The sequence below is a fragment of the Mirounga angustirostris genome, unplaced genomic scaffold, assembly GCF_029215605.1.
Source record: "Mirounga angustirostris isolate CCGP_5_RB_7025 unplaced genomic scaffold, mMirAng1.0.hap1 SCAF_4, whole genome shotgun sequence".
NCBI lineage: Eukaryota > Metazoa > Chordata > Mammalia > Carnivora > Phocidae > Mirounga > Mirounga angustirostris.
The window spans coordinates 44,400,265-44,422,975 of NW_026991712.1; the positions used below are offsets into that span (position 1 = coordinate 44,400,265).

Sequence of the window (22,711 nt, forward strand, 5' to 3'; positions counted from 1 at the left end):
ATGTATTATAGTTTTAAAATAGTCACAAAAAACTTTTAGGTGAAATATGTATAACTAAATTTCCAGGTATTCTATTACTTGTACAACATGATTTGATACACATTACATACCGTAGAATAGTTACCAAGAGATGTTGATTTTTTAATCGTTTCCAAACAATGTCTTTAATTTCCCCCCCCCCTTTTTTTTGCAGTTTAAAGACATTAAGCTATAATGGTCTTAACCGTTATATATAGTTCTAAAGTAAAATACCACAGAATCTATGAAAAATTAGAAAGTAAAATTTTCTCATCCTTCCTTTTCTGTGTCCTTTGTCCACCCACCCTCCTGACACTTTAGACACCCACGACCCATATCTAACTCTTACTTGAAAGCATCAGTAAAATGGTTATAGTTAAAGTAGGATCATTATCAAAAGTATTTGTGCTTTAAGAAGAAAGTGGTTTCTAATCCATGAGATAAATTCCTAAAAGGGTGGGACTTAGGAAAACGAACAAATGGGACAGATTTTAAGGTGAGGTAAAAGGAACAGAGCTTTTCCTACAAGTTCTAAAAACATTACATATATTTCCCTCTCCCTGCCCCCCCCCCAAAAGCCTGTTATTACTTACCTATTCCACACACTGCTGTTCTCCCAAAACTCATAAATTATGTACCGAGATTCATTGGAAAGCTTCTGTATGGAAATACTGAAATGGAAAGGAAAAAGCGTAAGTAGCCACAGGAAATTAAAGACAAGAAGAAACTAATTTTTCTTTTTTTAAAAAGATTTTAGTTATTTTAGAGAGTGCAAGCAAGCTCGAGTGGAGGGAGAGGCAGAGGGAGAGAATCTCAAGCACGGTTCACGATGAGCAAGGAGCCCTACATGGGACTTGATCTCACAACCCTGAGATCATGACCTGAGCTGAAATCAAGAGTTGGATGCTTAACTGACAGCCACACAGGTGCCCTAAGGAGAAAACTAACTTTTCTAGGGGCGCCTGGGTGGCTCAGTCATTAAAGCGTCTGCCTTTGGCTCAGGTCATGATCCCAGGGTCCTGGGATCGAGCCCCACATCGGGCTCCCTGCTCCGCGGGAAGCCTGCTTCTCCCTCTCCCACTCCCCCTGCTTGTGTTCCCTCTCTCGCTTTGTCTCTCTCTGTCAAATAAATAAAATCTTAAAAAAAAAAAAAAAACTTTTTAAATCATCTCTGTATGTGGTATGAAACAAGCTTACATATTCATATTGGAAACACCTATGGTGCCTGCATGAAAATGAAAGTTTTGTGAAGAAGTGATTAGTTCAATGTCTGTATTGTTTGACATTTTTTAATTTTCTGGTTTGGCATCATGAAAATCATCTCAGTATATTATAGACATCACAAATACAACTTCTGTAAAATTTCATTCATTCAAAAGATTATCTGTTGTGTTATGGTTCCAAAAACTTGAGTGCATGCCACTGCCCCTGCCCTCAAGTGCAGCTCTTTGAATCCTGTCTGCCTCCATAGCTCTTTCCAAATTCCTGGCCTTATCTCTCCTTGGATAGACTGCTGCAAGGCTTCTGGTTTGCCAGTGCCCATGGTTCATTCTCTCTCTCTCTCTCACACACACACCTCAATTTTCTCTCCCGACTTTGAGAGTCCACATTCTAGCCATAATTGTAGTTTTTTCTTTGTGTGCTTTTCCAATTTAGGGCAAATTTGTTCCTTGCAATTCTCTGACCAGCCTGAGAATGGCTAAAAGGCTATGCAATGTGTTTTGGAGGAGTTGGATTGGGGGTGTGCTGAAAAGACCCATTGGGGTGAAGGCTGGATTTAATCCTGGAGCAATAAAGAACCATGGAAGGATTTAAAACAGGGAGGTATCAGGGTTAGAGGTGGGTTTTAAAAGATCCTTCTGATGGTGGTGTGAGGTATCCCATGGAGAATAGTCAATAAAACACAGGAAGAAAAGCTAGAAAGGTCATGAAATCGCTTAGGTGAGTGATGACAAAGATCCAAATTAAGGTAGAAAGGAGAAGGGGAGAGATTTATAAATTTAAGGGAGACTGGGAGACAAATATAAAGATGCCTTTAAAAAATTAATTCCAGGGACTTCCAGGGAAGATGGTGGAGTACGAGGACCCTAAATTCACCTTGTCCCACGATAGAACTAGATGACAGCCACCTCAGTATAAGTAATTCAGAAAATGACCCATAGACTGGCAGAACAGATTCTCCATAGCTAAATGTAGAGAAGAGATCACATCTAACTGTTGGGAGCTACAGGGACCGTTGGACTGCCGGCAGAGGGGAGGGACACATAGGGGTAGAGGAGAGAGAAACAGACCCTCACAGTGGGAAGCCTGCAAGGGGAAGATGAATTTGGCTTTGAAAATCAGAAGGGCCAAATTTCATGAGTTCTTACAACCAGTGGGTCTTAAAACTTAGAATGTAAAAAATCAGCAGGGTTGGCTCTGGGAGAGCCTGGAGGGATTCTGAATCCCTACCCTTAAAGAGCACAACAAACAGCCCCATGAAGATACAGGATAGAAGCAGCAGTTTGAAAAAATGCCTGGAGTATACTTGTTTACTAATTTCAGGGCATGTGCTGGAGGGGCAGGGATCATTGGCAGACTTCTCCAGGAACACAGGAACAGGCAGGTGCCGTTTCCCTTCCCTGATCCCCAGTATAAATGCACAGCCACCTGTGGGAACCAGAGCAGCATGGACAATCCCTACGTAACTTGCTAATACTGTGCATCCTGCCCAGCCCCACCCCCCCTGCATCCCTGCACTTAGGCAGATCCACCCTCTCCAACTTGGCCTGTCTTGGTTCTGGTGGCTGCAGGTCCTTCCCACAGCAGACCAGGACAAACCTTGCTAACACCACACATCCAGCCCCTGTTCGGCAGATCTGCCCCCTCCTAGATGCTCTTGGCCAGAGCCCATCCAAAGCAGAGCCATAAGCTTGGCTGTGTACAAGCAGCTCTGAGAGGCCAGCACCACTCAGTGACGCCTGCCCCTGGGAAAGGGGGAGATAACCACATACACACCAGTCCAACTACAGCCCTAGCAGTGGGCTGAGGGCAGACGTCTGGTCTGACTGCAAGCCCTGCTCAACAATGAACAAAAACTTCTCGGGAGACAAAACAGTGAAAGTGCCCTGCGTTCAGTGCTACTATATTTCTGGCAAATGTCTGGTCTGACTCAACTCAAGCCCAAGGCAGCCCAAGACTGGCTCACTAACAGCACAGGGACCAGACTACTGCTGACAACAGGCTAAGAGAGCCATTGCTGATGACTGGACTGAAGGAAAAAGTGGCTCAGTCACAATAGCAGTGTGCACGAAACACAGGAGACACACCCTTGAAGTGCCAGTTCAGGTGAACAAGGGACACTGCAATGGAGGGCACTACAGGACCTCTTCTTCATAAGGCCACTACTTTCAGGAGCAGGAGACAGAGCTGACTTTCCTAATACATAGTAACAGACAGAGACAAATGAAGAGACAGAGGAACGCACCCCAAATGGAAGAATAGGACAAAATCACAGCAAGAGGCCTAACTGAAATGGAGATAAGTAATATGCCTGATGGAGAATGTAAAGTACTGATCATAAAGATACTTACCGGATATGAGAAAAGAGTGGAGGACATCGGTGAGACCCTTAACAGTGAGACAGAAAACATAAAAAAAATAATTAGAAATGAACTCAATAAATGAAATAAAAATACACTAGATGGAATAAGGAGACTAGAGGATGCAGAAAAACAGACCAGTGACTTGGGAGGACAGTAATGGAAAGCAATCAAGCTGAACAGGAGAAAGAAAAAAATAATACAAAATGAATATAGACTTAGGGATCTCAGCAACACCATCAAGTTTACTAACATTCACATTATAGGGATCCCAGAAGTAGAAGAGAGGGAAAACAGGGCAGAAAATTTATTTGAATAAATAATAACTGAAACCTCCTGATTCTAGGGAAGGAAACAGATATCCAGATCCAAAAAGCACAGAAAGACCCTAATGAAATCAACCCAAGAAGGTCCACACAATGACACATAATAATTAAAATGGCAAAAAGTAGTGAGAGAGAATTTAAAAGCAGCAAGAAAAAAAGAAAACAGTTATATATAAGGGAAACCACACAAAGCTATGAGCTGATTTTTCAGCAAAAAGTTACAGGCTGGAAAAGAGTGGTGTGATACATTCAAAGTGCTGAAACAAAAGAATCTGCAGCCAAGAATACTCTATCCAGCAAGGCTATCATTCAGAATAGAAGGAGAGAGAAAGAGTTTCCCAGACAAAAGCTAAATTTATTACCATTAAACCAGCCGTACAAGAAATGTTAAAGGGGACTCTCTGAGTGGAAAGCAAAGACCATAAGTAGGAGTAAGAAAAGAAGCACAAAAGAGTAAAATTAAGTACATATGTAAAAACTGGTCAAGAGACTCACAAAAGGTTGTAAAGTATGGCACCATATACCTAAAATTTGGGGGTAGACAACTAGGATAAATGGATAAATTCCTAGAAACAGAACTTCCCAAAACTGAAGAAGAAAGAAACAGAAAATTTAAACAGACTGATTACTAGCAATGAAATTGCATCAGTAATCAAAAAACTCCAACAAACAAAAGTCCAGGACCAGATGGCTTCATAGGTGAATTCTACCAAACATTTAAGGAAGAGTGAATACCTATTCTCAAACTATTCCAAAAAAATAGAAAAGGAGGCAAAGCTTCCAAATTCATTCTATAAAGCCAGTATTACCCTGATACCAAAACCAGATAAAGATACTACAATAAAAGAGAATAAAAGAGAACTACAAACCAATATCTCTGAAGAACATAGATGCAAAATTCCTCAATAAAATATTAACAAACCAAATCCAACAATATATTAAAAAAATCATTCACCACAATCAAGTGGGATTTATCCCTTGGATGCAAGGGTGGTTCAAAATTTCACAAATCAATCAATGTAAATATACCACATCACTAAGAAAAAGGATAAAAACTATATAATCATTTCAATAAATGTAGAAAAAGCATTGACAAAGGACAGAACCCATTCATGATAAAAACTCTCAACAAAGTAGGTTTAGAGGGAACATACCTCAACATATATGAAAAACTCACAGTGAACATCATACTCAATAGGGAAAAACTGAGAGCTTTCCCCCTAAGATCAGGAATAAGACAAGGATGTCCACTTTCACCATAGTACTATTTCAACTTAATAGTACTGAAAGTCCTAGCTACAGCAATCAGACAACAAAAAAGGAATAAAAAGCATCCAAATAGTAAGGAAGGAGTAAGACTTTCACTATTTGCAGATGACATGATACTATATACAGAAAACCCTAAAGACTCCACCAAAAAACTGCTAGAAGTGATAAGTGAATTTAGTAAGGTCACCACAGGATAGAAAATCAACAGAGAGAAATCTGTTGCATTTCTATACACTAATAATGAAGTAGCAAAAAGAAAAATTTAGAAACCAATCCCATTTACATCAAAAATAAAATACATAGGAGTAAACTTAACCAAGGAGGTGAAAGACCTGTACTCTGAAAACTATAAAACACTGACAAAAGAAACTGAAGGTGCAAACAAATGGGAAGACATTCATGCTCATGGATTGGGAACACCAATATTGTTCAAATGGCCATATTACCCAAAGCAATCTACAAATTTAATGCAATCCCTGTCAAAAGACCATTAGCATTTTTCACAGAGCTAGAACAAATAATCCTAAATTTATATGGAACCACAAAAGACTCTGAATAGCCAAAGCAATCTTGAAAAAAGCAAAGCTGGAGGTATCACAATCCCAGATTTCAAGTTATACTACAAACCTATCAGAATCAAAGCACTATGGTACTGGCACAAAAATACACACATAGATCAATGGGACAGCACAGACAACCCAGAAATAAACCCACCATGATTATATGGTCAATTAATTAAAGGAGGCAAGAATATGCATTGGGAAAAAGAATCTTTTCAATAAATGGTATTGGGAAAACTGGACAGTCACATGCAAACTGGACCACTTTCTTACGCCATACACAAAAAATAAACTCAAAATGGATTAATGATCTAAGTGTGAGACCTCTAACCATAAAAATCCTAGAAGAGAGCACAGGCAATAAGTTCTCTGACATCAGCCTTAGCAACATTTTTCTAGATATGTCTCCTGAGGCAAGGGAAACAAAAGTAAAAATAAACTATTAGGACCAAATCAAAATAAAAAGCTTCTGCACAGCAAACAATCAACAAAGAGGCAGCCTATGGAATGGGAGAAGATAACTACAAATGGCATATCTGATAAAGGGTTAGTATGCAAAACACATAAAAAACTTATACAACTCAACACAAAAACCCTACAAATAATCTAATTAAAAATGGGCAGAAGACATGAGCAGACATTTCTCCAAAGAAGACATCCAGATGGCCAACAGACACATGAAAAGATGCTCAACATCACTAATCCTCAGGGAAATGCTAATCAAAACCACGATGAGATATTACCTCACACCTATGAGAATGGCTAAAATAAAAAACATGACAAACAAGAGTTGGCAAGGATGTGGAGAAAAAGGAACCCTTGTACACGGTTTGTGGGTATGCAAACTGATGCAGCCACTGTGGGAAAGAGTTTGAGGTTCCTCAAAAAATTCAAAATAGAATTACCATAATACCCAGTAATTCCACTACTGGGTATTTACACAATACAAAAAACACTAATTCGAAATGATATATGCACCCCTATGTTTATTGCAACATTATTTACACTCACACAATGGAATATTAGCCATAAAAAGAATAGAATCTTGCCATTTGCAACAACATGAATGGATTTAGAGAGTATAATGCTAAGCAAATTATTTCAGAGAAAGAAATTCCATGAGTACTGGAATTAAAATTAAAAAAATAAATTCCCTAAGTCCAGCTTGTTCAGTCTAAAGTTTTATATTCAGATTGGAAATCAAAATGAGAGTATAAACTAACAGCAAGGATCTTGATTTAAAAGAGAATAAAGAATGTACCAGTGTAAAAGTCAAGCTAAATGTAGTTTAGGGTTTACCTAAGTGTGACCAGCAGGTGGTGGTAACTACACACAGAAATTTTAATACTTTTTTCCTTTAGCTCTTTGCCTGTAAATAAGTTTTTCATAGTTGTTTATCTAGCTTGCTTAATTAAGGTATGATGTAGCAAATATTGTTGGCTCAATTTCAGACTTTCTAGGGAATGATTTATAAGAGAATCAAAGGAATTGGATGAAAAGTGAAATCAGGGATTTTCTAATTCTAGGAGTTCATGAATGAGTGGAGGTCGGGGGAGTGTTTCCTGGAAATCCCGGAAATGAGCTGCAAATTAATGTGCTATCATTTTTTTTTTTTTTCTGGAAAGAAAATACATAGCTTCCACAATAGTCTCAAAGAGTCTGTAATCCCCAAACATAATTTGACAATGTAATGGACAAATTTCAACCCATGACTGTTTTTTTAGGATAAAGTTTAAAATACCCAGCTTAGCATTTTAAGCTCTTCAAGAACCGCCTGCTCTAACCTGATTCATTTATATTACTTATTACATTAAAAACCAATTTATCTTGCGATCTGGACCTCCCATTTTTCTGGACATCCATAAAACTGTAAGAAATTCAAAAAATTTTAGCATCATTCTCAAGCTTTTAAAGGACTGAAGGAAGCATCAGCGTGATCGGGCAGTGGTTTGAAGTACAGCACAGCAGGCCTACCCTTCTCTACAACTTAGTAGCTTTGTCACTCTGGGCCCATTACTTACCTCAGTTTCCTCACCTGTAAAATGGTGATAATAACAGTACTAGGAGGATTAAAGTGTTGCATGTAGAGTGCTTAGCCCAGTCCTTGGCAAATTTTGTGTTTTTAATTAGCTGTTAGCTCAATAGCCCAGAAGAAAGTGGCATTTCCATGGAATGAGCAGTTACAAAGGCTAAGTCTTAAATGGTGTTAAAGCTGAGGAGCATGACAGAAGTAAAAGGAACTGGAGAAAAAACAAGACCAGAGGAAAAAAAAAAACAAAAAAAAACTGAAGGAAAAAGACATATCTGTGAAAACAATGTAAAGCAGCAAGCCAATAATAATGATGATAATTGTTATATTATTATACGCTCTAACAGCGATGGTGACAGTTGTTACCACGTATTGCTCTGTTCCAGACCCTGGTCTAAGCACTCTACATGGATTAAGGAATTTTACCTTCACAGTGACTGTGGGGGTGATACAGCAGACACTGTCTGTTGCCCAGCTATTACTCTCACCTCTTTCTTAACAGAACCCTGCCACTGTTGAGTTCACAGCATTATCCAATGTACCAGTCAGCACTGGACTGAGACATCTCACTCTTTTCGTTGGATACTGGTTTCCTCACCTCCCCTGGAGTCAGGAATGACCATGTGACTTGAGCTGGGCCAATGAGATACCAAGGAATGTCTGCTGGGAAGCAAGGGCTTCTGGGAAATGCTTGCATCCTGAGGCTCAGACATAACAGGAGGGCCTGTTGGTATTGCTCCCTTCCCTTTCTTCTCGACTACAGGCCATCTAGTGAAGAGCCAGATGGCTGAACCGAAAGCATTTTGAAAGATTTTTGGCTCAAAGGGACATGGGTGAATATGCTAATCAGAAATGTTCTAGGGGGGCGGAGTGAGATGGTGGAGGAGTAGGAGACCTGGATTTCGTCTGGTCTCAGGAATTGAGCTGGATAGGGATCAAACCATTCTGAACACCTATGAACTCAACAGGAGATCAGAGAAAAGAATAGCAACAACTCTCTGAACAGAAAAGTGACCACTTTCTGGAAGGTAGGACATGCGGAGAAGTGAATCTGAGGCAATATTTGGGAGGCTAGATGGTAAGGGAGGGGCCTCCGTAAGCCACTTCTGGCAAATGATAGAGCCGTGGAGCACAAAATCGGAACTTCTAGAAGTCAGCTCTGCTGAGGGACGTCACTCCAGTGGCTAAGCAGGGGGTGGAACCCTCATGGGACAGTGTGGTCTCAGGACCCTCGGGGTCACAGAAAGACTGGGGGTGCTGAGTGCGGCAGAGCTCCCAGGTATCTGAGCGGGGAAGCCGGCTGCAGAGACAGAGCCGAGGCGCGGGCTCTCAGCTTGGGGTTGCCATAAACTGTGATCCGCGGCACAGTCGGGCCACTGCTCCTCCAGCAGGGACCCAACAAGTGGCGGATCTGGGGAGACTCCCCTTCCTCCCCCAGAAGGAGCAGCGCAGGAGTGCACCGCAGGGATCTGCTGGGTTTGGAGACTCCACACGGGGTCGGGTGCCAGAGATAGAAACGTTCGGTCACAGGCCGGGTGAGCACGGAGTGCGGCCGGACCGGGGAGACGGGAGTGATTGACTGCTTTTCTCTGGGGGCTCACTGAGGAGTGAGGCCCTGAGTTCTCGGCTCCTCTGGGGTGGAGATTGGGAGGCCGCCATTTTCACTCTCGGCCTCCAAAGCTGTACAGAAAGCTTGCAGGGAACAAAAGCTCCCAGGAGCAAACCCGAGCAGATTACTTAGCCCTGACCGGCAAGGGCGGGGCAATTCCGCCTCCGGCAAAGACATTTGGGAACCACGGCAACAGATCCCTCCCCCAGAAGATCAGCGAGAACAGCCAGCCAAGACCAAGTTTATTGATCAATGAGAACGGCAGAACTCCAGCGCTAGGGGACTACTGCACATAGAATCCATGGCTTTTTTTACCATGATTCTTTAGTCTTTCAAAGTTAATTTTTTTTTTAACTGTCTTTTTTTTTTTTTTAATTTTTCTTTTTCCCTTTTTCAACCAACATCTTATCAATCCCTTTTTTAAAGAACATTTTTATTTTTCATTTTTAGTGTCATATTCTATCCCTTCATAGTAGTTACCCGTATTTTTGGCATATATATATAAGTTGTTCTCTCTTTAAAATTTTGACATAGTTTCTTCTAACAGATCAAAATATACCCTAGATCTCTAGTGTATGGTTTTGTTCTACTCTCCCGCCTGATCACATTCTCTCCTTTTTTTAAAAAAAAATCCTCTTCTTTCTTTTTTCAAAAAACTTATCAATTCCTTTTATAAAATTTTTTATAATTTTCATCTTTACAGTCATATTCCATCCCTTCATCATATCAACCCTTATTTTTGTACATATATAAGTTTTTCTTTCTTTAAAATTTTGGGAGGCACTTTCTTCTAACAGACCGAAATACAACCAAAATCTAGTGTGTGGCACTGATCTATGCACCAGCCTGATCATATTTGATCATACTCCGTTTTTTTATGTTTTGTTCTGTTTTTGTGTTTTTATCTTTTTCTTTTTCTTTTTTCTTTCTTTCCCTTTCTTTTCCCCTGGCTTCAGGTCTTTTCTGATTTGTTTAGAGTATATTTTCTGGGGACGCTGTTACCCTGTTAGCATTTTGTTCTCTCATGCACCTATTCTCCTCTGGACAAAATGACAAGACAGAAAAAATCACCTCAACGAAAAGAACAAGAGGTGGTACTGACTGCCAGGGACCTACTCAATACGGATATTAGTACGATGTCGGATCTAGAGTTTAGAATCATAACTTTAAAGATACTAGCTGGGCTTGAAAAAAGCATGGAAGTTATTATAGAAACCCTTTCTGGAGAAATAAAAGAACTAAAATCTAACGAAGTCGAAATCAAAAAGGCTATTAATGAGGTGCAATCAAAAATGGGGGCGCTAACTGCTAGGATAAATGAGGCAGAAGAGAGAATCAGTGATATAGAAGACCAAATGATGGAAAATAAAGAAGCTGAGAAAAAGAGAGATAAACAACTACTGGATCACGAGGGCAGAATTTGAGAGATAAGTGATACCATAAGATGAAACAACATTAGAATAATTGGATTCCCAGAAGAAGAAGAAAGAAAGAGAGGGGCAGAAGGTATATTGGAGCAAATTATAGCAGAGAACTTCCCTAATTTGGGGAAGGAAACAGGCATCAAAATCCAGGAGGCACAGAGAACCCCTCTCAAAATCAATAAAAATAGGTCAACACCCCGACATCTAATAGTAAAACTTACAAGTCTCAGGACAAAGAGAAAATCCTGAAAGCAGCTCGGGAGAAGAGATATGTAACCTACAAGGGTAGAAACATTAGATTGGCAACAGACCTATCCACAGAGACCGGGCAGGCCAGAAAGGACTGGCAGGATATAGTCAGAGCACTAAATGAGAAAAATATGCAGCCAAGAATACTATATCCAGCTAGGCTGTCATTGAAAATAGAAGGAGAGATATAAAGCTTCCAGGACAAACAAAAACTAAAGGAATTTGCAAACACGAAACCAGCCCTACAAGAAATATTGAAAGGGGTCCTCTAAGCAAAGAGAGAGCCTAAAAGCAACATAGACCAGAAAGGAACACAGACAATATTCAGTAACAGTCCCCTTGCAGGCAATACAATGGCACTAAATTCATATCTTTCAATAGTTACCCTGAATGTGAATGGGCTAAATGCCCCAATCAAAAGACACAGGCTATCCGATTCAATAAAGAAACAAGACTCATCGATATGCTGTCTGCAAGAGACTCATATTAGAACCAAAGACACCCCCAGATTGAAAGTGAGGGGGTGGAAAACCATTTACCATGCTAATGGACACCAAAAGAAAGCTGGGGTGGCAATCCTTATATCAGACAAATTAGATTTTAAACCAAAGACTGTAATAAGAGATGAGGAAGGACACTATATCCTACTTAAAGGATCTATCCAAAGAGAAGATCTATTGTAAATACCTATGCCCCTAACATGGGAGCGGCCATTTATATAAGCCAATTAATAACAAAAGCAAAGAAACACATTGACAACAATACAATAAGAGTGGGGGACTTTAACATACCCCTCACTGAAATGGACAGATCATCTAAGCAAAAGATCAACAAGGAAATAAAGACTTTAAATGACACACTGGACCAAATGGACTTCACAGACATATTCAGAACATTCCATCCCAAAGCAATGGAATACACATTCTTCTCTAGTGCCCATGGAACATTCTCCAGAATAGATCACATCCTAGGTCACAAATCAGGTCTCAACTGGTACCAAAAGACTGGGATCATTACCTGACTATTTTCAGACCACAGTACTTTGAAACTAGAACTCAATCACAAGAGGAAAGTTGGAAAGAACTCAAATACATGGAGGCTAAAGAGCATCCTACTAAAGAATGAATGGGTCAACCAGGAAATTAAAGAAGAATTTTAAAAATTCATGGAAACCAATGAAAATGAAAACACAACTATTCAAAATCTTTGGGATGCAGCAAAGGCAGTCCTAAGAGGAAAGTATATAGCAATACAAGCCTTTCTCAAGAAACAAGAAAGGTCTCAAATACACAACCTAACCCTACACCTAAAGGAGCTGGAGAAAGAACAGCAAATAAAGCCTAAACCCAGCAGGAGAAGAGAAATAATAAAGATCAGAGCAGAAATCAATGAAATAGAAACCAAAAGAACAGTAGAACAGATCAACGAAATAGGAGCTGGTTCTTTGAAAGAACCAACAAGACTGGCCAGACTTATCAAAAAGAAAAGAGATAAACCCCTGCCCAGACTTATCAAAAAGAAAAGAGAAATGACCCAAATCAACAAAATCATGAATGAAAGAGGAGAGATCACAACCAACACCAAAGAAATACAAACAATTATAAGAACATATTATGAGCAACTCTATGCCAGCAAATTAGATAACCTGGAAGAAATGGATGCATTCCTAGAGATGTATCGACTACCAAAACTGAACCAGGAAGAAAGAGAAAACCTGAACAGACCTATAACCACTAAGGAAATTGAAGCAGTCATCAAAATCTCCCTACAAACAAAAGCCCAGGGCCAGATGGCTTCCCACGGGAATTCTACCAATCATTTAAAGAAGAATTAATACCTATTCTTCTGAAACTGTTCCAAAAAACAGAAATGGAAAAAAAACTTCCAAACTCGTTTTATGAGGCCACCATTACCTTGATCCCAAAACCAGACAAAGACCCCATCAAAAAGGAGAATTACAGACCAATATCCCTGATGAACATGGGTGCAAAAATTCTCACCAAAATACTAGCCAATAGGATCCAACAGTACATTAAAAGGATTATTCACAATGACCAAGTGGGATTCATCCCTGGGCTGCAAGGTTCATTCAACATCCACAAATCAATCAACGTGATACAATACATTAACAAAAGAAAGAACAAGAATCATACGATCCTCTCAATAGATGCAGAAAAAGCTTTTGGCAAAGTACAGCATCCTTTCTTGATCAAAACTCTTCAGAGTATAGGGATAGTGGGTACATACCTCAATATCATAAAAGCCAACTATGAAAAACCTACAGCGAATATCATTCTCAATGGGGAAAAACTGAGAGCTTTCCCCCTAATATCAGGAACGCGGTAGGGATGTCCACTATCACCACTGCTATTCAACATAGTATTAGAAGTCCTAACCACAGCAATCAAACAACAAAAAAAATAAAAGGCATCCAAATCGGCAAAGAAGAAGTCAAACCCTCACCGTTTGCAGATGATGTGATACTTTATGTGGAAAACCCAAAAGACTTCACCCCAAAACTGCTAGAATTCATACAGGAATTCAGTAAAGTGGCAGGATATAAAGTCAATGCACAGAAGTCAGTGGCATTCCTATACACCAACAACAAGACAGAAGAAAGAGAAATTAAGGAGTCGATCCCATTTACAATTGCATCCAAAACCATAAGATACCTAGGAATAAATCTAACCAAAGAGGCAAAGGATCTGTACTCAGAAAACTATAAAATACTCATGAAAGAAATTGAGGAAGACACAAAGAAATGGAAAAATGTTCCATGCTCATGGACTGGAAGAACAAATATTGTGAAGATGTCAATGCTACCTAGAGCAATCTACACATTCAATGCAATCCCCAACAAAATACCATCCACTTTTTTCAAAGAAATGGAACAAATAATCCTAAAATTTGTATGGAACCAGAAAAGACCCCGAATAGCCAGAGGAATGTTGAAAAACAAAAGCAAAGCTGGCGGCATCACAATTCCGGACTTCCAGCTCTATTACAAAGCTGTCATCATCAAGACAGTATGGTACTGGCACAAAAACAGACACATAGATCAATGGAACAGAATAGAGAGCCCAGAAATGGACCCTCAACTCTATGGTCAACTAATCTTCGGCAAAGCAGGAAAAAATGTCCAATGGAAAAAAGACAGTCTCTTCAACAAATGGTGTTGGGAAAACTGGACAGCCACATGCAGAAGAATGAAACTGCACCATTTTCTTACACCACACACAAAAATAGACTCCAAATGATTGAAAGACCGAAATGTGAGACAGGAGTCCATGAAAATCCTAAAGTGAACACAGGCAGCAACCTCTTTGACCTCAGCCACAGCAACTTCTTCCTAGAAACATCACTGAAGGCAAGGGAAGCAAGGGCAAAAATGAACTATTGGGACTTCATCAAGATAAAAAGCTTTTGCAAAGCAAAAGAAACAGTCAACAAAACCAAAAGACAACCGACAGATGGGAGAAGCTATTTGCAAATGACATATCAGATAAAGGGCTAGTATCCAAAATCTATAAAGAACTTATCAAACTCAACACCCAAAGAACAAATAATCCAATCAAGAAATGGGCAGGAGACATGAACAGACATTTTTCCAAAGAAGACATCCACATGGCCAACAGACACATGAAAAAGTGCTCAACATCGCTCAGCATCAGGGAAATCCAAATCAAAACCTCAATGAGATACCACCTCACACCAGTCAGAATGGCTAAAATTAACAAGTAAGAAAACGACAGATGTTGGCGGGAATGCAGAGAAAAGGGAACCCTCCTACACTGTTGGTGGGAATGCAAGCTGGTGCAACCACTCCGGAAAACAGTATGGAGGTTCCTCAAAAAGTTGAAAATAGAGCTACCCTATGATCCAGCAATTGCACCACTGGGTATTTACCCCAAAGATACAAATGTAGGGATCCGAAGGGGTACATGCACCCTAATGTTTATAGCAGCAATGTCCACAGTAGCCAAACTGTGGAAAGAGCCAAGATGTCCATTGACAGATCAATGGATAAAGAAGATGTGGTATATATATACTATGGAATATTATACAGCCATCAAAAGGAATGAAATCTTGCCATTTGCAATGACATGGATGGAACTGGAGGGTGTTATGTTGAGCAAAATAAGTCACTCAGAGAAAGACATGTATCATATGACCTCACTGATATGAGGAATTCTTAATCTCAGGAAACAAACTGAGGGTTGCTGGAGTGGGGGGTGTGGTAGGAGGGATGGGGTGGCTGGGCGATAGACATTGGGGGAGGGTATGTGCTATGGTGAACACTGTGAATTGTGCAAGACTGTTGAATCACAGATCTGTACCTTTGAAACAAATAATGCAATATATGTTAAGAAAAAAAAAAGAAGAAGAAGATAGCAGGAGGGGAAGAATGAAGGGGGGGAATCGGAGGGGGAGATGAACCATGAGAGACGATGGATTCTGAAAAACAAACTGAGGGTTCTAGAGGGGAGTGGGATGGGAGGATGGGTTAGCCTGGTGATGGGTATTAAAGAGGGCACGTTCTGCATGGAGCACTGGGTGTTATACGCAAACAATGAATCATGGAACACTACATCAAAAACTAATGATGTAATGAATGGGGATTAACATAACAATAAAAAATTAAAAAAAAAAGAAATATTCTACAGACTGGGTGCTTTTAGTTAAGAGTGAAACTGATCAATACATAGCAATGACATTTAAGGACATTGCTATTTAAGACTGTACAATACAGATAATGATACGTATGAAATGATGACACTAAGGTTAATTATGAAAAGATTCTGTCCACAATATTTCTGTTGAAAAGGCTTAGGACTTGAATGATTAGCTTTCAATTATCTACAAACTTAGAATTACATAGAACATTTCTGAGCTGTTGCTAATGTGCTTCAGTCTTCTTCCTTGTTGTGTTTAGGCTTCCTGTGACACTTACCACTCAATGGCAGAAGCCAGAATTCTTTGGCTAAGCCCTCCCTGGATGTAGTCACTAAGAGCTTCAGCCCTGAGCTCTAGGAAACTTTAAATATTCCCAGCAGCTGGAAAAAGCAGTGAAATAGCTTCCAGGGGGAAAGGATGTGGCTCAGGAACAGCTGGGGTTGAAGAGAAGTTACACAAGACGCTCTCCCTCTTGGCTTCCTCCTTTCCTCTCATGCCCTACTTTAACTCATAGAACCTAGCCTCTGGAGAAAAGGCACAACAGGCCCCATTTCTCCACACCAAGCTCCAGCCACCAATTTATTTCACCTGCATAAAAATGCTGATAACTTATTCATGGTCAATATGCCACAGGGTATCATTTGTTCTTAAAGATCTTTCTTTGGCCGTGGTAAAGTCTCAGGGTCAAGTCTTTTTTTTTTTTTTTTATGTTCCGTTTGGGTCAAGTCTTATAATTCTACATTCATGTTCCCTAGGCCCTTGACATAGAGACATAGAGTTTAGGACACATACGAATTCTAGAATTCATATCTAAGAGTGACTTCCGAAATCATTTTATTCTATTTAACAGTTGTGAAATTGTAGGCTATGAATAAGTAACCCATTTTCCCAACTGGATTCTAAGATCCTTGAAAGCAGAACCTTTTCTCGCTTTTTCTGGCATCAAGCATGGTTCTAAGAATACACTGTGTATATCACATATATTCAATTGGTACCTCCCCACAGGGATTAATAAGCTGTCATGACTACAAAATAAGCAAAACGAGGGGCACCTGGCTGGCTCAGTCAGTTAAGCGTCCGACTCTTGTTTTCAGCTCAGGTCATGATCTCACGGGTCGGGTCGTGAGATTGAGCCCCACGTAGGCTCCATGCTCAGCAGAGAGTCTACCTGAAGATTCTCTCCCTCTGCCCCTACCCCCACTTGCTCTCTCTTTCTCAAAAAAATCTTTAAAATCAATAAGCAAAAAGATCATCAGTGTTTGTGTGTATGTATGTGTGTATGTGAGAAATGGGTCACACAATTTACTTGGCTTTTCCACTAACAACTTATTTTGAAACTCAATTGACGAATATTCTGACAAGGACTCAGTCAGCCTCTAAACCTCGGAGTCTGGTGGTCAAATACCTTCAGGGCAAAAGCCTCTCTAATTCAGTTGCCTGACCTTATAATTGGAACAGGAGGAATCTTGTCCATTCTACCCCTGGTTAACCACAGAAAGTCCAGAAAACTTTAATTCAAGGATGACCAACTACTGGCAAGAAGGATTAAATGTGGGTTTTGGGGTCAGACACGCTGGGGCAAGATGTTTTATGCATCTGAGCTTATTCCCTCCTTCAGCAGATGTGATACACACTTCAGATGATTGCAGTGAAGATCAAATAAGAAAATGGATACTAACTGCCTAGTCATACATCCTTAATTTCTACTTTATGGCAGCATTTCCTGTCTAGCTATGGTGAAGCTGAGCCTGACATTAGGGGAGGCGAAGAAACTGCAAAACTGATCCTTCTGAGTTTTATTTCATCAGCCAAGCACAAGGCGATAGTGCATGACTAACAACATGAATGGCCCATTCGATTGCTCATCAATTGAGAGAGAAGAAAACTGGATTTGATGAACTGAATTTAGACAGGCAGGCCAGCATAATGGGTGTTTCACATGGTTTCCAGCCATGTGGACTGATTCTCTGATGCTCATTCCATCTGATAAAGTCGACTTTTTGATAATTCTAACAAAAGAAAGAAATCAGTTGAAAAATCAGCAAGCAGTGAATGAAGAGTCCTTAAAAAACAAACCAGTCTTGCAAAGGAAAAGGAGAGACTGAGAGTCTCAATTTATCTCACTGGAAGAGGATTCTCTCCCTCCCTGTACTTCACAGCTGGAGCCCAGGGAGCAATTTTCCGTGGCTGCTGAGAGAACAATCCGGTAGCACAGATCTGTCTCCTCAGCTGCTCTCCCCACTGCTGCTTCCATCACCCCATCACCCCGGGGCCTGGCCGCGGAGCTTCGGGCCGTTTTCCCAGCACACATTAAAGCACTATCTCTGAACCTTAAGAAATAATCAAACTGTGTGCCCTATTTATAAATGTAAAAAGTGTAATCCATTCCTGGAGATCATGATACACCAAACCAGACTTTATCTTCCTTATGTCCCCACTTCTTTGGTTAGTTCTGTGCTCTATTTTCTGCAGTTCCTACTGTGGATGGTGTATACACACACTCACGCACGCACACTCTTTGCATTTTCCAATCATTCAATTTCAGTTTCAGATGAATAGGCTTTTAAAACTACATATACTCACACTTGGGCAGATCCCTACGTCACTGAACTAAAAGGACTAAAATGGTTTCGATTTGAGCCGTTCTGAGTTTGTTGTGAAGAATAACAACAACAAAGCAAACTCAGCATTCACAAAGGCATGACGGGAAGATTGTGAGCAGTCAGACTGTAACAACACTGAGCAAGTCGCCTGCAACTCTAAAGTGGGTCAGAGGTCAGCCAGCCCGATGATGAAGGGATCGTAACTCCCTCTCATGTTTTCTGGGCCTCGGGGTGCCGAACACTCAGTTAATCCCCACAGCCATCTTGATGAGGAACTGAGGCTTGGAGCCTGTAAGGATCTTTCCCTAAATCACAAAACGAATACAATCCCATGTTTAACTCCAGAGCCAGACTTCTTAACTGGGGAGCTATTCTGCTGGAATATAAGTACAATATAATTACCGGGAGTAACACCAAAGCACTCAAAGACATAAAGTATGCATTTCTGTGTGTGTGTGTGTGTGTGTGTGTGTATGCCCACACACATATGCATACATGTGCTAAAGCGATATTTGAAGAGCATTATGAAGTACAGTTTAAACAAACCCCAAGGTAGGGATAGATTTGGTTGTAGCTTTCCAGAAGCAGGTGAGTTTGGGGCTGGGCTTTGAACTTGAGGCAGAACATGCGCTTGGCAGAAACCTACCAGCTGGGCATACATTTTTGGGGAGGAGAGTGCCCAGGTCTAAGGCCCAGGTTATGCTGAAAAGACAATGGGCAGCTGGGTGCTGCTGACGCTCAGGTAAAGAGAACCAATGGTAGCAGTGCTGTGCACTTTCGAGTAGGATAAACGTAAGGTCAAAGAAATATCTAGCATTTGCTTAAGACACTCAGAGTTACTGCAGTTCCTGATGAAGAGAACTCTATAATGGTTTCTGTAAAATTATTCTAGTAACTGTTTATTGGACCGCTTGGAGTGGAGAAACTGAAAATGAGGAATAGTTCATAATTTTTAGTAGCCTAAGATAATTGAAGCCTGAGCTGGGGTGGCTATGGAAAGAGTTTTTTGTTTATTTATTTTTATGACCAAGGTCTGCAATCAAGACTTCAGACATTGTGCAATTTCATAATGGCTGAAATGAGTATTTGACTACAGGGCATGCCACCAAGGGAGCAATCAGAGCTAGACGCACTGGAGTTGGGGCTCATCTATCAGAGATGATTTTAAATCAGTGTGGGCCTGCCTGGATGCAAAAGGGGAGGTGCCAGTTGATATGAAACTCCCCTCTTCAAACTGTTCTCACCATTTTATTTCCCTTGGTGTCCCCAGTGATCAAATCCACACAGCGTCAAGGATAAAAGAGAAAATACCCAGTGAAAGCCTGCAAAATGCATCACCCAGAGGACTGGAATGATCAACAAACACAAGAGGATTCTCAACTGTCTGTCTTCCAGACTCCGCCTTCATCTAAGGACCGTGCAGGAGCGCTTACCGCAAACATCCACTCTGGGAGGAAGCGCTCTCCACATAGTGCTTCAGAGCAAGCTGGAACTCTTCCAAGTCCTCTTCTATCACAGACATCTGACGTTGGACAAGCATGATGTGCTGCCAAGGAATAGGCAAGTGTTACAGCCTGGCTGTCATGGAGCCTCGCTTTGGCTGACCCCCTGCAGCCCATCCCTCCCCTCCTCATGAAGCAAACAATTCTCATCTAGAAATATGACCAAAAGGAAGGCCATGACTAATCCAAGTAATACGATCTATACAAGCTGTAATGCAGGCAGGATACCTTTCTCGCCTCTAGTAGCAGGTGCTAAAGACAGTGTCTCCCGATGATATCTTCCCTTTCAAAAGCAGTGGTTCTCAATTAGAAGCACTGAGGAGGTTTCAAAATTGCACTTACATCAGAATCTCTGGAAGTGGGGTCCAAGCACAGTATTTATACAGCCCCCGCCCCCCGCCCCGCAAAGTGACCCTAATGTGCAGCCAGGGCTAGGATGACCAGCCTACAGTCATTTTGAAAGAGTGGTCTTACTCTACACCTGGACAGCTCCAGCTTCACCTTAAATATTTTGTGATATTAGACGTGTGTATCATTACAAACAACCAAATTTCAAAATATGTGTGTTCAATGCTGCATTTCCAAAGGTACATTAACCACCGACCACATACCACAGGCCCTGCTCAAAATCTCCTGCATCAGATGGAGCCTATGTTTAATGGGTCACACTGGGCTGGATGGCAACTGCTTCTTGTAACAAATCCTATTATGTTTATAGCACTTGTAGTTTGAAGATTTCCCTATAGATCTGCCTACGGGCTTCTCATGGCACTTTGATCTCAAGATTGTGCCTTTCCTCCATCAAGAGTTAGGAATGAATCATAGAAGTGCAAAAAAAAAAGTAAGGATTGGGAGTGAATCATAAAAGTGCAAAACAACAACAATGTAAGGACAATTTAGAATATGAGGAAAATAACTTGCACAATATTACCCAGCTATAGAGTGGTAGAGCCAGAAGTAAGCCCGTGGTTTGCTGTCTCCTCTCCAATGAGCTTCTCACTTCATGTTAATAGCTACCATTGTTGGAGACCAGTTATATCATAGCTATCATATTAGACACTTTATATATTCAATAATTGTTCCTACTTTGTTTTTCTACAGCTAAATGCTAGGTGCTGGGTTCTGGGTATACAGTGACGAATCAAGATAGAATCATTACCTTCATAAGGTTTAGTAAATAAATTAACAATGTTGTTTTGTGTTTTTTTAATAAAGATTTTATTTATTTGAGAGAGACAGAGATAGCGACAGAGCGCAGGAGTGGGGAAGAGAGGGAGAAGCAGGCTCCCCACCGAGCAGGGAGCCCAACGCAGGGTTCGATCCCAGGACCCTGGGATCATGACCTGAGCCAAAGGCAGACACTTACTAACTGAGCCACCCAGGTGCCCCAAGAAATCAACAAGGTTTGAAAACTATGTCTATGTTATAATTTTAGGTATTGATACTAGCCCATGAAACTGCCTATATGTAAACTGACCACAAGTCTACTAAATTCTTGAAAGAAGTGTATTGTCAAATAAATCTTTTTTTTTTTTTAGATTTATTATTTATTTATTTGACAGAGAGAGACACAGCAAGAGAGGGAACACAAGCAGGGGAGTGGGAGAGGGAGAAGCAGGCTTCCCGCTGAGCAGGGAGCCCGATGCGGGGCTCGATCCCAGGACCCTGGAATCACGACCTGAGCCGAAGGCAGACGCTTAACGACTGAGCCACCCAGGCACCCCATCAAATAAATCTTTATCCCAGTCTCAAAATCCTTTGATTGCGTAAGCCTTAAGGTAATATTTGGGCCTCCAAACTCACATGAACAGGAAGCAGGCTATCAATACCATATAACCCCTAAAAAGGGCAATACTCTCTGATGAGCTGTTCCTGATGTGGTCATGGAGGTAAATGAACCAAAAAGAAACTCTCAAAACAACAACAATGGAAACAGAGTTCCTCCCAGAATGGAGATCCAGTGTCTAATCACAGAACTTCCTTCACTGACAAATATCTTCCCAGCATGAATTCACTGTTGCAATGAACCAGTGAATGCTGTATGCTTCCTATCCGTGCCTTTCCTGAATTACAGTTTTTATGACATTTCTCCTGGCCCAGTTTTATCATTGTATATTTTATCTGTGTGTTTGGGGGTTGTAGCGAGGGGATATAACTTACTTTTTTTATTCATAAATGTGTCAGACCGCAAGGGACTACATCTTGATCTTTTTTTTTTTTTTTTTTTAAAGATTTTATTTACTTATTTGAGAGAGAGAGTGAAAGAGAGAAAGAGCACAAGAGGGGGGAGCGGGAGAGGGAGAAGCAGACCCCCCGCCGAGCAGGGAGCCCGATGCGGGACTCGATCCCGGGACTCCAGGATCACAACCTGAGCCGAAGGCAGTCGCTTAACCAACTGAGCCACCCAGGCGCCCCGACTACATCTTGATCTTACAGGGAGGACTGATCATCACCCAGGAATGCCAGACTTTGAGCTAGAAGCAGTAACTGGAGGAGACTTAGGGTGGTCTCCCTTGTGAAGGGGTCTATGTGTTCTATATATGTGAAAAGAATATTTGATGATCAGAAGGCTCACTGTGGCAGAAACTCCAAACTATTCCCCCCAAATCCATTTCCTCTTCTTTCTAGGTAGAGTTAGAGTACATAGTCCATCATTCTTTACAGTTAGGTACAACCAACTGATGGGTTTTCACCAACAGAATACGAGCAGAAGTGCTGTGTATTGCTTTGGGGCCAAAACTTTCAAGAGGGATGTGAACCCCCTCCACGTTCTCGTCCCCTTTTCTGTTGATGGAATGACCTGCCTTAGGAATAGCAGAGCCATATTTGAGAGGAGCTTGTGTCCCTGAATCATTGTGTGGACTGTT

The 22,711-nt window shown here is 40.9% G+C and overlaps 1 protein-coding gene across 1 annotated transcript in view; it reads right to left on the reverse strand.

Annotated features, from left to right (window-relative positions):
• The window catches only part of NECAB1 (N-terminal EF-hand calcium binding protein 1), a 185,672-nt gene that overhangs the window by 4,712 nt on the left and 158,249 nt on the right, over positions 1–22,711 (reverse strand). The window contains exons 10-11 of the mRNA XM_045895594.3: positions 19,776–19,888; positions 612–689 (exon numbers count right to left, since the gene is read on the reverse strand). Coding sequence (XP_045751550.1) covers positions 612–689; positions 19,776–19,888 — 191 coding nt within the window. The remainder of the gene's footprint in view (positions 1–611; positions 690–19,775; positions 19,889–22,711) is intronic.